The 13,779-nt window shown below is 33.6% G+C and overlaps 1 protein-coding gene across 4 annotated transcripts; it reads left to right on the top strand.

Moving 5' to 3' along the window:
- Positions 1–12,408, top strand: LOC131157647 (probable DNA-directed RNA polymerase III subunit rpc6). 4 transcript variants are annotated; one of them, XM_058111955.1, is made up of 3 exons: positions 1–500; positions 10,291–10,459; positions 11,532–12,408. In XM_058111955.1, exon 3 carries the CDS (start codon positions 11,534–11,536, stop codon positions 12,251–12,253), a length of 720 nt encoding a protein of 239 aa, XP_057967938.1. In that variant the 5' UTR covers positions 1–500; positions 10,291–10,459; positions 11,532–11,533; the 3' UTR covers positions 12,254–12,408. The 4 variants fall into 4 exon arrangements, with proteins under 4 accessions (XP_057967938.1, XP_057967936.1, XP_057967939.1 ...); XM_058111954.1 differs by having other exon boundaries at positions 138–500; positions 10,350–10,459; XM_058111953.1 differs by lacking the exon at positions 10,291–10,459 and having other exon boundaries at positions 100–500.
- The last annotated feature ends 1,371 nt before the right edge of the window (positions 12,409–13,779 follow it).

Genomic DNA, 13,779 nt, shown 5'->3' with positions numbered 1-13,779 from the left:
GAGATGGATGGTGACATCCACCATTCACAACATTATCAAAATTTTAAATTTTTTTATTTTAAAATTTTAAATATTTCTAATTTTAAGCGTATTAAGATAAATTTTCATCGAGTATTCAAAAATTTAATTTTGTTTATTACAAAAACTTAAATGTTTTTATTTTTTAATCATATTAAAATAAATTTTCATTGTTAATGGTGTTCGATACCGAGAGGCATCAGACATCAATGCCAAACGCGCCAGCGGTTAGTCCTCTCCTCAGTCCTCGCCTCTCCTCTCCACCCCACTGAAACCCTAGGAAAGGGAAATTCCCTTGCAGCAGTGCAGCGGCACGCCTACGGCCCTCTACGGCGGTCTGCCGGCCTGCACAGACTGCTCCGCCCGCTACCCACCGCAACAAGACGACAATCCACGGCAACCCTGCGACGTACACGGTTCCTGTGCTCCGCGCAACCCACAGCAGCCCCAGCGCACGACTCCACGGTTCCAGTGCTTCACAGGTAATGCTGATTTTTCTTTTTCTTTTTCTCCCTCTTATCTTGATTTTTGAGGGACAGGGACTTCTTTTGTGGTTGTGTTCGAAGTCTTCTAATCATCTAGGAAAGGAAATTAAATAAAAAATAAAACCTGAAAGTAAGAAAGGACTGTAGAAATATAAAATCAGCTTGATCTTTGTGGTAATACGACTTTTGTTATAGCATATAATTTGTTATAGCATGTATAGCAGTATGAAATGTATTGAATATGTTTACTTTTCTGAAAGAGGAGTACAGAAATACAAATTCATATTAAAAACGACTATTGATGTACGGAGTATGGACTTTTTTTTCTTGTTTGGGACGTTGGGGTTTGTCCATAATTGAATTCAAGTATTCAACATACTTACCAGTTAATAGAACCATTTGGCATTTATTGCTCCATCTACCTAATTTTGTATTTTCTAATGAATGCAATTAATAGAATTTTTTCGTTTTTTTTTAACAACTCACTAGAATGGATTGTGTCAATTACTTGATTAAATTAAAATGATTAATCTAATTTTTTTAGTTAGTTCATTAATCTAAGACATAATCAATAGTTATTTCAATAATCTAATTCTTAGGAGATCCATTGAGCAAACTTTCTTGTTAAATTGGCATAACTTAATGCCTATTTTTTATGTTCAGTTGGCAAAAATTGAGGCTCATTGCCCAAATCAACCAGAAAGAACCAAAATGAACCAAATATAGGTTTGGTTTTACACATGCTATTGGTTTGGTTTAGTTTCTATGTTTCAAAAACTGGATATTTCAGTTTAGATGTGCAATTTTACTCAAAACTGACCAAACTGAACCGGTTGCACCCCTATTTATAGTCAATTAGTTCATGGTCAGACTATTTCCCTAATCTTACTAAGGATCTTGCCAGTTTGCTCCAAGCTTGCAACAACAACAACAACAACAACAACAAAAAATTAAGCCTTAAGTCTCACTAGGTGGAATCGATTACATGAATTCTTTTTCATCAATTTATGTGATTATGGACAATTTACTTCGACAATTTTAGGGCTATTAAATCCTTACTCACTATCTCATTTCAAGTTATTTTAGGTCTACTCCTACCCCTTCTACTGCCCTTCACATTAACTAAATCACTCTTGCTCACTAGCGTACTATGTTACCTACGTTGCAAGTGCCAAACCATATGAGTCACCCCACTCTTATCTTATCTTCTACAGAAGTAAGGTCTAACTTACCACAAATATGTTCATTTCTTAATTTATCTTTTAGCGATTTACTATTCATTCATTTAAACATTCTCATCTTGCCAATTTTTACTTTTTAGATATGTTGTTTCTTAGTCGCCCAACATTTTGATTCATATATCATAGTTGGTCTTGCAACAGTTCTATAAAACTTCCCTTTTAATTTTAAGGGTATTTTACAATCACAAAACACACTCAAAGCGCTTCTCCATTTTACTCAACCTTCTTTAACTCCATATATTACTTCTTTTTCAAATTCTCCTTCAGCTTGCATAATACATCCAAGGTATCGAAATCTACTAGTGCTATTGATTTCTTCATTATCAAGTTTAACTTTGTCTGCAATATTCCTCGTACTATTACTAAAATTACATTTCATATATTTTGTCTTATTTATAGTTTTCTACTTATCCTAAATCCTCTATATTCTAAAATTTGTCTCCAAAATTTTAGCTAAGATTTCACTCTACCCTTAGTTTCATCAATCAAGAAAATATCATGTGCAAACAATATATATTGTGGAACCTCATTTTGGATACTCCTAGTCAATTCATCCATCGCTAAAGCAAAAATATAAGTGTGCAAAGTAGATCCTTGATGTACACCCATTGTGATTGGAAATTCTCTTATCTCTCCTCCTATAGTCCTAACACTAGTCATTAATCCACCATACATATCTTTAATGACATCAGTATGCCTACTACATACACCCTTTTTTTTTCCTAAAACCTACCATAGAACTTGCCTAGGTACCCTATCATACACTTTCTCTAAGTCACTAAATACCATATGCAAGTCCCTCTTCTTTTCCTTAATTTTTTTCATTAATCTTCTTAAAAGATATATAACTTTTATAGTAGATCTCCCAGGTATAAAATCAAATTTATTTTCTGAGACCTTCGTTATTAGACTTAACCTTTGTTCAGCTACCTTTCACACAATTTCATTGTATAACTCATAAGTTTAATTCAATCATAGTTATTACAATTTTGAATATCTCCTTTATTTTTGTATATAGATATTAAAGTATTTTTCCTCCATTCATCTAGCATTTTCTTAGTTTTTATAATTGTGTTAAATAAATCAGTTAACCATATAAGTCTGTTATCACTTAAGAATTTCCAAACTTCAATTAGGATGTTATCTGGTCCTATAGTTTTTCCATTTTTCATCTTTTTAGTATAAACTTAACTTCGTTAACTCTAATCTTGTGCAAAAATCTCATGTTTTTTGTTTTTTCCTCATTTTTCAATTCTAAGTTTAAGTCTTTTACTTGATTTTCATTAAATAGTTTACTAAGTAATTTTGTCATCTTTCTTTTATGTCTTCTTCCTTAACCAAGACAATATCATCTTCACTTTTTATACATTTTGCATTACTTAAATCCTTATTCTTTCTTTCTCTAACTCTAGCAAGGTTAAATTTGTCTCTTTCCCCTTCTTTTGTATCTAATCTCGCATACAAATTATTAAATGATCTATGTTTAGCTTATCTAACAACATTTTTTGCATCTTTTCTTGCCTTTTATACTTTCCAAAATTTTTCATGTTTCTACATTTTTGTTATGTTTTATACCAAATTCTTTTTGTCTTTACAACTTTTTGGACATTTTGATCTTACTACCAAATTTCTTTGCTATTCGAGATTCTCCCTCTTGATTCATCTAAATCTCTTTTGCTATTTTTTTCTTTTTATAGAGCTAATTATCCTACTCCAAATAGTGTTTGTCTACACCATCCTCTATAGTCCAATCGCCATCTTTGATAATTTTATTTTTAATTTTTATTATATTTTCTCCCTTTAGGTTTCACCACCTAGTTCTCTTACACTAGTTTATTTTATCCCATTTTTTAATTCATGTATCTAACACTAAAACTTTATGTTGTGTGGTTAAGCTTTCACTTGAGATAACTTTACAATCCTTAAACGATAAACGATCTACCCTCTTAGTTAAGAAAAAAATATATTTGATTTTAATTTTGTCTACTTTTGAAGGTTATTAAGTGTTCTTCTCTCTTCTTAAAGCAAGTATTTGTTGTAATAAAATCGTATGATATGGCGAAGTCTAAGATCATCTCCCCAGGCTTATTATTGTCTACATATCCATATCTTCCATGTATCCTTTCCAACATGTCCATTCAGATATGCTCTTATGAATATTTTCTTAATCCCTAATATGTCTTGTATAATACTATCATATCTTTCCGAAATTGTTTCCTAAGGTTTTCAGCTAAGCCTACTTGAGGAGCATAAGCACTAATGACATTTATTATCTCTGGGCTTAAGACCATCTTCACTTTTATAGTTCTATATCCTACTCTTTTGATATTTACCACCCTATCTTTTAAGTTTTTGTCTACAATAATTCTTATTCAATTCTTTAAGTTTTTTTTTTCCTAGTGTATCAAAGTTCAAATCTTAATCTTTTAGTTTCTCTAGCTTTTTTCCCCACCTACTTAGTTTCTTGAAGGCAAATTAGAATAATTTTTCTTCTAATCATTGTGTCCACAATTTCCATGTTTTTACCCGCAAGTGTTCCTATATTCCAAGTTGCTAATCTAATCTTAGTCTTTTGAACTAACTTCTTTACCGCCCATATCCTGAATGATGTAGGATCTTTCCCATATTTGACACTGCACCTAAGCACCGACATGGCGCGTTGCTTTGGGGTGACAACCTAGTCTATCCTTGTTCACTTTTTGTTAAAACTGGGTTGTATAAGTGCAATGCATTGCTAGTAGGGGATGCCCCAGGAATAATCGGTAAGGAAGCATATCATAGTGATCTGACAAGTTTTACATTGGTTGGTAGCTACCTAATGCAATTCTTCTCCTTTACCCAGGCTTGATACCGGTTGTGTGTGAAAGGATAGTACATTAAGTGCATCACAAGCGGAGTTACTTGCTCCAAGCTTGCCAACTTGGTATTTAAAAATTTTATATTTTGAAATATATAGATTTTTAAGCTAATTGGTTTGATTAACTGTTGGATATTTGGCCAAAAAATTGGCAGTCAACTCTTTAAAATGTTCAATTTCAGTTCACTTTTTTGGTGCGTCAAAAATTTAATTCAGTTAGTGGTTCAAGGTAATTGTTCAGTTATGTGCCCAACCCCTCCTCCCAGCCCTGATAGATCATACCCGTGTTCCTTCCCTTTCTTTCTTCATAGCCGTCCTCGTGGATGAGCTTCTCTGCAGCTTCCTGCTGGCTGCTACATAGATGGTGGTTACTGGTCCCCATATCAAGTTCATTCAAAATGCATACTATCTCTAGATCTTGATTTCTCTCTTTCTCGGTTCAATTTCTTTTTCTAGGACTTCATTCCAGCTCCACTTGAATCCACACGTTTGCTCTCAGATTCTGCTTGAATATATGCGTCTTTGACTTTTAGTTCTGTTTTTTTTTTTTTTTTCTATTTTCATTATGTTGTTGTTTTCAATCATGTGTTGATGTTCATCGTTGACCATTTCACCTTCTAGCATTGTTTGTCTATTGTTGTTATTCTTCTATTAACTTCTGTTGAAATGCTACTATTATTTTTCTTATTAGAAGAATTTTTCTGTATTTACTTCATTTTTTTGGTCTCTGGGACATGAATGATTTTTATATTTTCCGTAGAGGAAAATTTATTTCAAGTTTCTCGAGGAGGCAAATGCCCTAACTTTGCTTATTGAAGGTGAAAAGTTTTAAATCTTGAAAAATGATATGACTTATTTTATTAGTACATCCTTCTGTCCACAAATAAACACCGATACTTGGATAATTTAAGTTGGCAATTTAAGTAGATATTTAAATATTTATTTTAGGTGTGAATGTTAAGTATTCAAATTTTGTATTCCCTTTCAGATACATTGTTTTGAGGTAGTTTGAAAATTTTTCCCTGAAAATGGCAATTTGCTGGAGAGTGTTTATTCCGAACAAGATTGGGCTAGAACAGAAAATGCTATTAATCCAGTTTGAAGTTTCACAAGCAGTGTCTTAGTATCTGTTTTTAACTAGCAGGTCAGATGGCATTGTGTAGGAGTTGGATTAATTGCTCTGTGCTTGTGGTGCCCTGCTTGTTATGGGTTACAGTGGTGGACCAAGTTGGTTCATCCAATTGGCGCTACTTTAAATTTCACAAACCTTTTCGTCAGTATAGGCCTGATTGGTTTCCGCTTTGCTGGCCATACAGTTTTGCCAAATACTTATTCTTCTATAATGAAATGATCCTCACATTTCTTAAAATTTTATTAGAATTAAAGTGCATTGGGCTAAAAAAGATTGATTCTATCATTCTAAAGTGTGACAGAAGCAACTTGGATCTCTCAATTACATGTTAATGATGTAATTTGATCTTGTAGCTCTTGCATGTTGGCACATACTTCATTGTTGGATGAAAAGAAGTTCTTGCAAACTTGTTTGCTTGAGCATATAATTTGTTGTATGGAAAGAACACAGAATTTGTGCAGTTACATGCTATGAGTATAATAGAAACCCCGTGTGCCTACCATAGCTGTTTTTATTTTATTACCAGTGTAATAGGATCAGTGACTGCTACAATATGTTAGTCATTCCTGCAATGATTTGATCTGTTGCTTGAGCTATTGTGCCTTAGTGTTAAGAAAATTTCTTAAATGATATTCTAAATTTATTAAGAGTATGTTCCCCGTCCTAGATGATGCATTGGTGTCAGGAATGATGTGAAGAATTCTGGATTATTTGCATATTGTCCAACTTGCTCAAGAGTTGTTAACACAAATTTCTGCATCACATTTCCCAAAATGCATTGCTTTCCGCTCTATTAAGGTATTTCAGGTATCCTATTTCCTGAAATGCATTACTTCCCCTGCTAATGTTTTTTGATCGATGTTTCCCAAATTATTCCTATGAAAATTATGGCAGAAAACAATTATTAAATAATTTATATTTTTGTTGATACCCTATTTTGTCCAAGGTCAATTTGGCCAAAAATTGCAAATATCTTTTGATAATTGAGCATGAGGGGTGAGTTTGAGTCTAGAGCATATAAATAAAGTCCTTTTCCCCGTTCTGGTGTTTCAGTGTGCAAGTTGTTAGTCCGAGGCACTTCGGAGCTTCAATTTTCTGTTTTGAGGTGCTTTTTAGTTGGAATTGGGTGTTATCCTTGTTTTATTGGAGTTTTAATTGAGGATAAGGGTTGGAGGTTGCCTTGTCCGGACAAGGAGAGAAGTCTTTTCCGCTCTAAGGGGCATTTTAGTAATAGGAGAGTTAGGACAACACCTTATTTCACTGTACTCTAGAGAGAGAGAGAGAGAGAGAGAGAGAGAAGGAAGACACCTGCCTTCAAGCTTAGGGTTTCCTCCATTCCTTAAGCTTTCTTGATGAATACTTCATTGAAGATCAAAATTTGAAGATTCAAATTGTAGATCACTTAGGGATTTCTAAATCTTTGAAGAAGACAAGGTATGCCTCCTATCCTACATGGACTCCATGAATATATTCTTGAACTTTTTGGGCTTGTAAGTTATGGATTACTTTGAAGCTTCTTATATTTCATGCAAAAACTTTTTCTTTGTTCCATGCATGTTTAAGTTGTGATCTTTATTCTATGCCCGAGATGGAACTCTAAGTTGTGTTCTAAAATTGCAAAAAAGGTCATGACCGCATCAAAAGTTTGATTTTATTTGTGTTTGAGATCATTGTTTGGAAGTTTGTTTAGTCTTGTATGCGAATCTGGGGTGGTAGACTAGGTTAAGCCGTTGTGGTAGAGTTTGAAATACTGAAAAGTACAGAGAAAAATGAAGAAAAGAGGAAGGAAAAGAGGGGAGAGAGAATCAAAGAGGAGGGATTAGTTTAGGTAGGTTTTCACGTGTATGGATGGCTTTGTGGGTTTTAGGGAGTCAAAGAGTGTTCTAAGGGTCGTAAAGAAGGCAAAAAAGGGTTGTAACACCCTCTGGGTGGCCGAGAAAGAGAGTGGCCTCCATTATTGCCGATGACGATGAGTTCAGACTGAACAAACATTTTTCGGCAGGTTCTGGACAAAATTGTGGCTTCCACGATGTTCAGAGGAGTCCAAGGGGCTGAACAAAGGCCACGATGTGGTGTTTCCAGCATCGGAGAACCAGAGAAGACGGCAATAAGGAGCTGCAGCTGCTAGGGTTCTGACGAGAACCTCAGAGGGCCAAAGAAGACGACTAGAGCGACGGGGCGTGCGTGTTTGTTATTTTCACGAAAATACATGTGTTTCTTTTTGAGTGGCATGGACTGGCCAGCCAGTCCACTTAGACCAATCAGACCAGTTTTTCCTTTTCCATTTTATTTTTATTTTTTATTTCTATTTTAAACTTTAAAAATTAATTTTCAAATGATTTTATTTTGCAATAAATTCTCAAAAAATAGGGGAAAATCATAATTTTTTTATTTATATTTTCCATTTTATTTTTTATTTTTTTTATCTTTATTTGATTTTTTAATAAAAAAAAAACATTTTCCTTAATTTTATTTTTTTTCTTTTAAATAAATAATGGTTTTGTGTTCCGTTTTTTTTTTTTTTAGAGTTTAAGTCTTAGTTCTATTTTCAATTTTTTATTTAACTTGATTTATTTATAGAATTTTTTTATTGTTTTTATTTGTTATTAATTAATGAAAAATCCAAAAAAATACAAAAAAAGGGTAAATAAAATATAAAATTTTCCTAGTTATTGTCCAATCTTTTGCTTCATATATTTGATTTTCCAAAGTGTTCCAAAAACACAAAAAAAAAAAAAAAATGAAGAATAAGAAAAGGATTAAAAGTCAAATTAGGGTTTCCCATTTTGTACATAAAATTGTGTTTAGGTTCCTCATGAGCATGTTGAATGAATTGGGGTCCATCATTAGTGCCATTTGGTACCCATTGAATGATGATTGATGTATAATTTGGTTTGTTTGTGTATGTGTGCCCTATTTGGCTCATTTCATGTTCACTTGATTCATTGCTTCATGTGCCATATGAGACACTTAATCTTTGAAATATGTTTTGATGATTAGCATGCTTGAATGACTTTTTGATGTGAATATAAAAGTTCTTTTGGGAATTATGAATGTATTGAATTGAATGAAAGATAAAAACACCCTAATTAATTATCTAATGGCGAAAACCAAAAGTGGTGTGATAACTTTCTTTGAGGATTCTCGAGGTGATAGAAGCCTTGCGTGTTTAACGGGATGCCTGATGGTTATAGAGTGGAATGATACTTAAAGGAAGGTAACGGGATACCTGATGGTCATAGAGTGGAATGATACTCAAAGGAAGGTAACCTAATTAAAAATGTAGTTTGAAGTCTTTGCTTGATTAATGTTTGAACATTCCATATATATCATAGTACCATTTGAAAGGACAGGTGTGCTAGTACCTTCCCTTCGCACAATTGTGCTCTCGAACTTGGCTTTGGTACATAATCTATGGACTATTGATTCCATGGACCTTAGGATTAGTTAAAGACCAATTAATTGATAGTAATTAGGTGAACTGAATCACACCATAAAATTGCAAGATAAAGGTCAATAATCTCATTTCAGAGAGCCATCCCCATTGAGATGTTGAAGCCCAGTAGAGCCCCCAAGCTGTGAATTTGTGTGGACTGGGATTCGACAAGTTTTGTGGCTCCGCTGGGATCTGATGAGTGTGACCCAAGCCCCTAGCCTGTGTTTGGAATTGGAATTTTGTGGTGGAAAGGAGTCAAAAGAGCAAATGAAATAGATTAAGACAAACAAATGACACAGAAATAAATAATGTGTGGGAAGTGACCAATCTCACTACAGCTTTTCAGTTCGACTAGGGAGTATGTAGGAACTTGTGTGATACTATATAACACAGATGCTGCAAAATTAAATTTAAAATTTAAAATTATATATATGACATCAAATTATGATATATTTATTTATGAATGTTTTCAGTACATAAGGAGAGTATGGTAAATTTACTAAAGATATGATTCAACTCCAATTTTGAGTATGAACTGGAGAAAAAAAAAGTTGAGGGGCTAATCCTTAATTGACACATTTGAAGATAAATTAGTCATTTCAGTTTCTGGTATTGTCATTTTTATTCAGCTATTGTATTAGTCAGTTTAAAAACTATGCAATGTTGTTGAAACGTGTCATTTTTCTCTTGAGGATTTGCGATTAATTGGTTTACTGCAATTGGCCTTTGATGAGGATCAAAATATAAGAATTTGTTTTGCTGTATTGTATCTGTAATTGCATTAGCAAAACTCTGGACGAGAAATAGAGAGAGAAATGAGAAGCATTTCATGTTTTATAATTAATTGTCTCCAGCCTAGCTAAGCTTGCTCCACGTACCAAACTTAAGTATTTGCTTATACATGAGCCTATTTTCATGCAATTGTCACACTTCGTATCTGGTTTAACTGAAAAAGAGCATATAATCTCTAGATTGATGATCAAAAGGCGAAGAAGAGTTTGCACTTGAAACTTGAACAGTTGAACCTATTATCTGCCATAGATTAATTAATTGAAAAGGTGGACCTTATGTCTGTCTTATAGTTCTTGAATCTAACATTAATTTTCTCACAATAATTTCAGTGCACTGATAAAACAATCCTCATCAGCCCACTTATTGAAACTTGTGGTTGCTGCTGCAGTGCTGCTATTGTTTGAGTTGAATATAACTATCCTAGCCAGCTGGAGAAAGTTGTGAACTGGGTGGGACTTGGGCAGAAGATCATTAATTTAAGACTCCAAAAGCCAGCGGGTAGTGTTGTTTTGCATTGAAAACTCAATCTCATTTCCTGTTGAAATTAATTTGTAATTCTCTGTGGTAGTAGTTTAGCCCTGCCTAAGTGGGTGAGGGAATTAAGCAATCATGACTTGGGCTGAATTTTTACATGGTGGTTTGGGTCCTAAAACCACAGATGTTTTAAGGCATTTTTCAATTTTCCACCTGCATTTTGATTTATTGATAATTTGCAGATGCACACCTTTGCATTGAATTTTCATGTTAATATCTCTTCAGTTTGTGTAAATATTTCAGTCATAACCCTTAATCATGAAATTTCCAAAATAAAAATAAAAATTTATCCATTAAATTTTTGATTGAAGGTTCAAAGTGCTATAATTAATTGTATCCTTTAAGCAAATGCCATGCGTTATGGGATTACATTTGCATTACCTTGAATTGTGCTGTAATGTATCTTCATGTTAAACTCTAATCCATTGACTTTAATATCCTTCTTCTTGGATAATAGAATTATTCTGATTCTTTAGATTTTCGTCAAATGTTGTTGGAGTATAAATGGTAGAAGGTCCAGGAGAACCATTTCTTAAGACTTGGTGCATGAGATATCCTTTCGTGATATTTTGTGCCAATGTAGATTCATATTACTGTTGACCCTGAGTTATTGCTATTCTAGGTGTGATTTTTGCATGTTGTGTGTGTACACGTGTGAGCCAACTGTTAGTAGCATTATTAGTATATCCATCTGTAATAGTAGTGCCAATATTATGTTGGGATTCTCTGCCTTTTTTCCCCTATATGTGTGTGCGTGTGTTTTCAATTTGTGGGTGCTGTACATATCCTGAATCACAAGGCCTCACAGAATTTTGCGACAATGTCATTTTTTTTGTTGCTGCATTTGTCTTTTTTAAATAGCCAAACAGCGGAGGTTGTTAATATTGTCAGTTTTATATGGAAAAATTAAGTGTTGTAGGAGCTGGTATGATTTGTATCATATTCTGCTCAAATTTATGTAATATGAACTTTCAAATATACCTTGCAAGAGAATCAAGATGAGACTGGTTTCTTATGCATAATATTTGTTTCTTAGGAATGAGTCTATCACAAGGGTCTTCATCCCTGAAACGGAAGCGGCAGGAGTCAAATGCACCATCCCAAACTCTATCAAATGATGAACGTCGCCTGTATGATGTGATCCGAAGCAAGAAAGACATGGGAATCTGGACAAGAGACCTGAAACGAGAAACACAGTTCCCAGACAGTGTGGTTACCAAGTCCCTGAGGTCACTCCAGACCAAGAAACTCATAAAAGAGGTAGTAAACATCCAAAACAAAGCGAGAAAACATTACATGGCAGCAGAGTTTGAACCATCAGCAGAAATCGTTGGTGGTGCATGGTACGTAGACGGTAAACTCGACACAGATTTCATAAAGATTCTTAGAGATCTATGTTATAAGCACATACAGAAGCTGAAGCTTGCCACTTTGGAGGACATATCGAACTCGATTAAGAGGTCAGGTGTCTTTAAGGCAGAGTGTACGATGCAGCAAATTGCGGAGATAGTGAATGTTTTGGTTTTGGAAAATGAGATCACAGAGGAGAAGAGTACTGGCTATGGAGATTTTGAGCGTATACCAATCGGAACACGATGTTACAGGTGCACAAGGAAAGGAGGCCCTGCAGGGGAGGCAATGTTAGGGGCCATGGCTTCCATTCCATGTGGGGTTTGTCCTCAGATAAGTATGTGTACACCTGACGGGATTATATCTCCAATCACCTGTGCTTACTACGATAAATGGTTGGACTTTTAGATGGGATTTTTGCTTGGATGATTTCAGTGAAACTACTTCCAAATTTCTGATCAGGTTTTGCTGAAATTAGTTTGTGTATATTCTGCTGATGAAGGTAATCTTTATGGTTTTTTTCCCCCGGCCTGAATGAAGGAAAGAAAAATATGAAAAGAAAATGTGTCAATTCTAATGCAATTTTTTTTTTTTTGTTTATATATACATATATATATGATATTTTTTATTACTTTTTCCTTTTCTCGCATTAAATTAGAAAATTGGGGAAAGAAAATTTAACCAGTATTTGAGAACATAAAGATAAAAATTATTCTTTAATATATACAATCAGTAAAAATAATAAAATAAAATATTTAGCAAACCAATTAGTATTAAAAGTCGTTTAATTTTTTTTTTATTTGCCCTAATTATTTGTTTTGCTTTTCTAATATTTTCTTTCACAGTAAATAGGAATATTTTTTCACCCTTTGGGATGATGGTGTAGATAATTTGGGAATGGGAATACTTGTGAAACAATTAGACTTACAAAACAGATTGGGTTCGATAATCTATGGTGAATTAGATAGATTGTCGGGTGAGAATATTACAATTCATATCCGACTTATTTAAATTGCGGATATATGACGATTCAGATAAAGTAATTTGTGGTTGGTCACGGATAATCGTCATTCCCATTCTTAATGTGTATATATATATTTCCATCTGATAGAACACTCTATTTTATAACATAAAAATTTGAAGTTATTTTAGAAATTATAATTTAGTAATTATTAAGTATTACAAATTTTTTAAAACATAGATTTAGAGACTTATGTTTTGATCATGAAAAAAATTGAATATTGGGCTAGAGTTTAAATGAGGGCATGAGACAAATTTAGAGACGACGTAGGAGTTAGGAATGTGGGATTAGGCCTTGACCATTAGAGATTATACTAATCAAATTGATGCCTAATAAATAAATATATATATATATATATATATATATATATATATACATATTAAAAGAAGGGCGGCACCTCCATTAATTTATTGATAACCCCTCACTTTTGGCGGAGGAATACCGTGGTTACAAGACAATCAATGGGAGATAACAAAAGACAAACGTTAAAAATCTCCCAAAGAACAACACCAATATCCAGCCAAAATCGGGTTACAAGTCCAAACAAAACGAAACAAATTAGGACCTATAAAACAAACCTTACACAACAAAACAAAACAAAAGATAAACAACAAAAAGCATAAGCAAAAATCAAAAGGAAATTAGTTAAACATACCTCATATAAGCCGTACTCATCTTCTCTAATTTATACAAACCATTGTTAATTCTAGGGAGTTGACTACTATTTGTAAACAAACTATTCCTTCCCATAGCACCTTGTCGAGTCAAGGCATCTGTCACTTTGTTCCCTTCTCTATACAAATGATTTATCGAAAAATCCACTCCTTCCAATAAATCAATAAGCTGCTCTCAAAAATCCTACAAATACCACAATGAGCACTTCCTGACTCTAATCCAATTAACTACAATATTC

Source organism: Malania oleifera, chromosome 6 (assembly GCF_029873635.1).
Source record: "Malania oleifera isolate guangnan ecotype guangnan chromosome 6, ASM2987363v1, whole genome shotgun sequence".
Classification (NCBI taxonomy): Eukaryota; Viridiplantae; Streptophyta; class Magnoliopsida; order Santalales; family Ximeniaceae; genus Malania; species Malania oleifera.
Note: the sequence above shows the minus strand (reverse complement) of the source record. Positions and strands in the feature narration are given on the sequence as shown.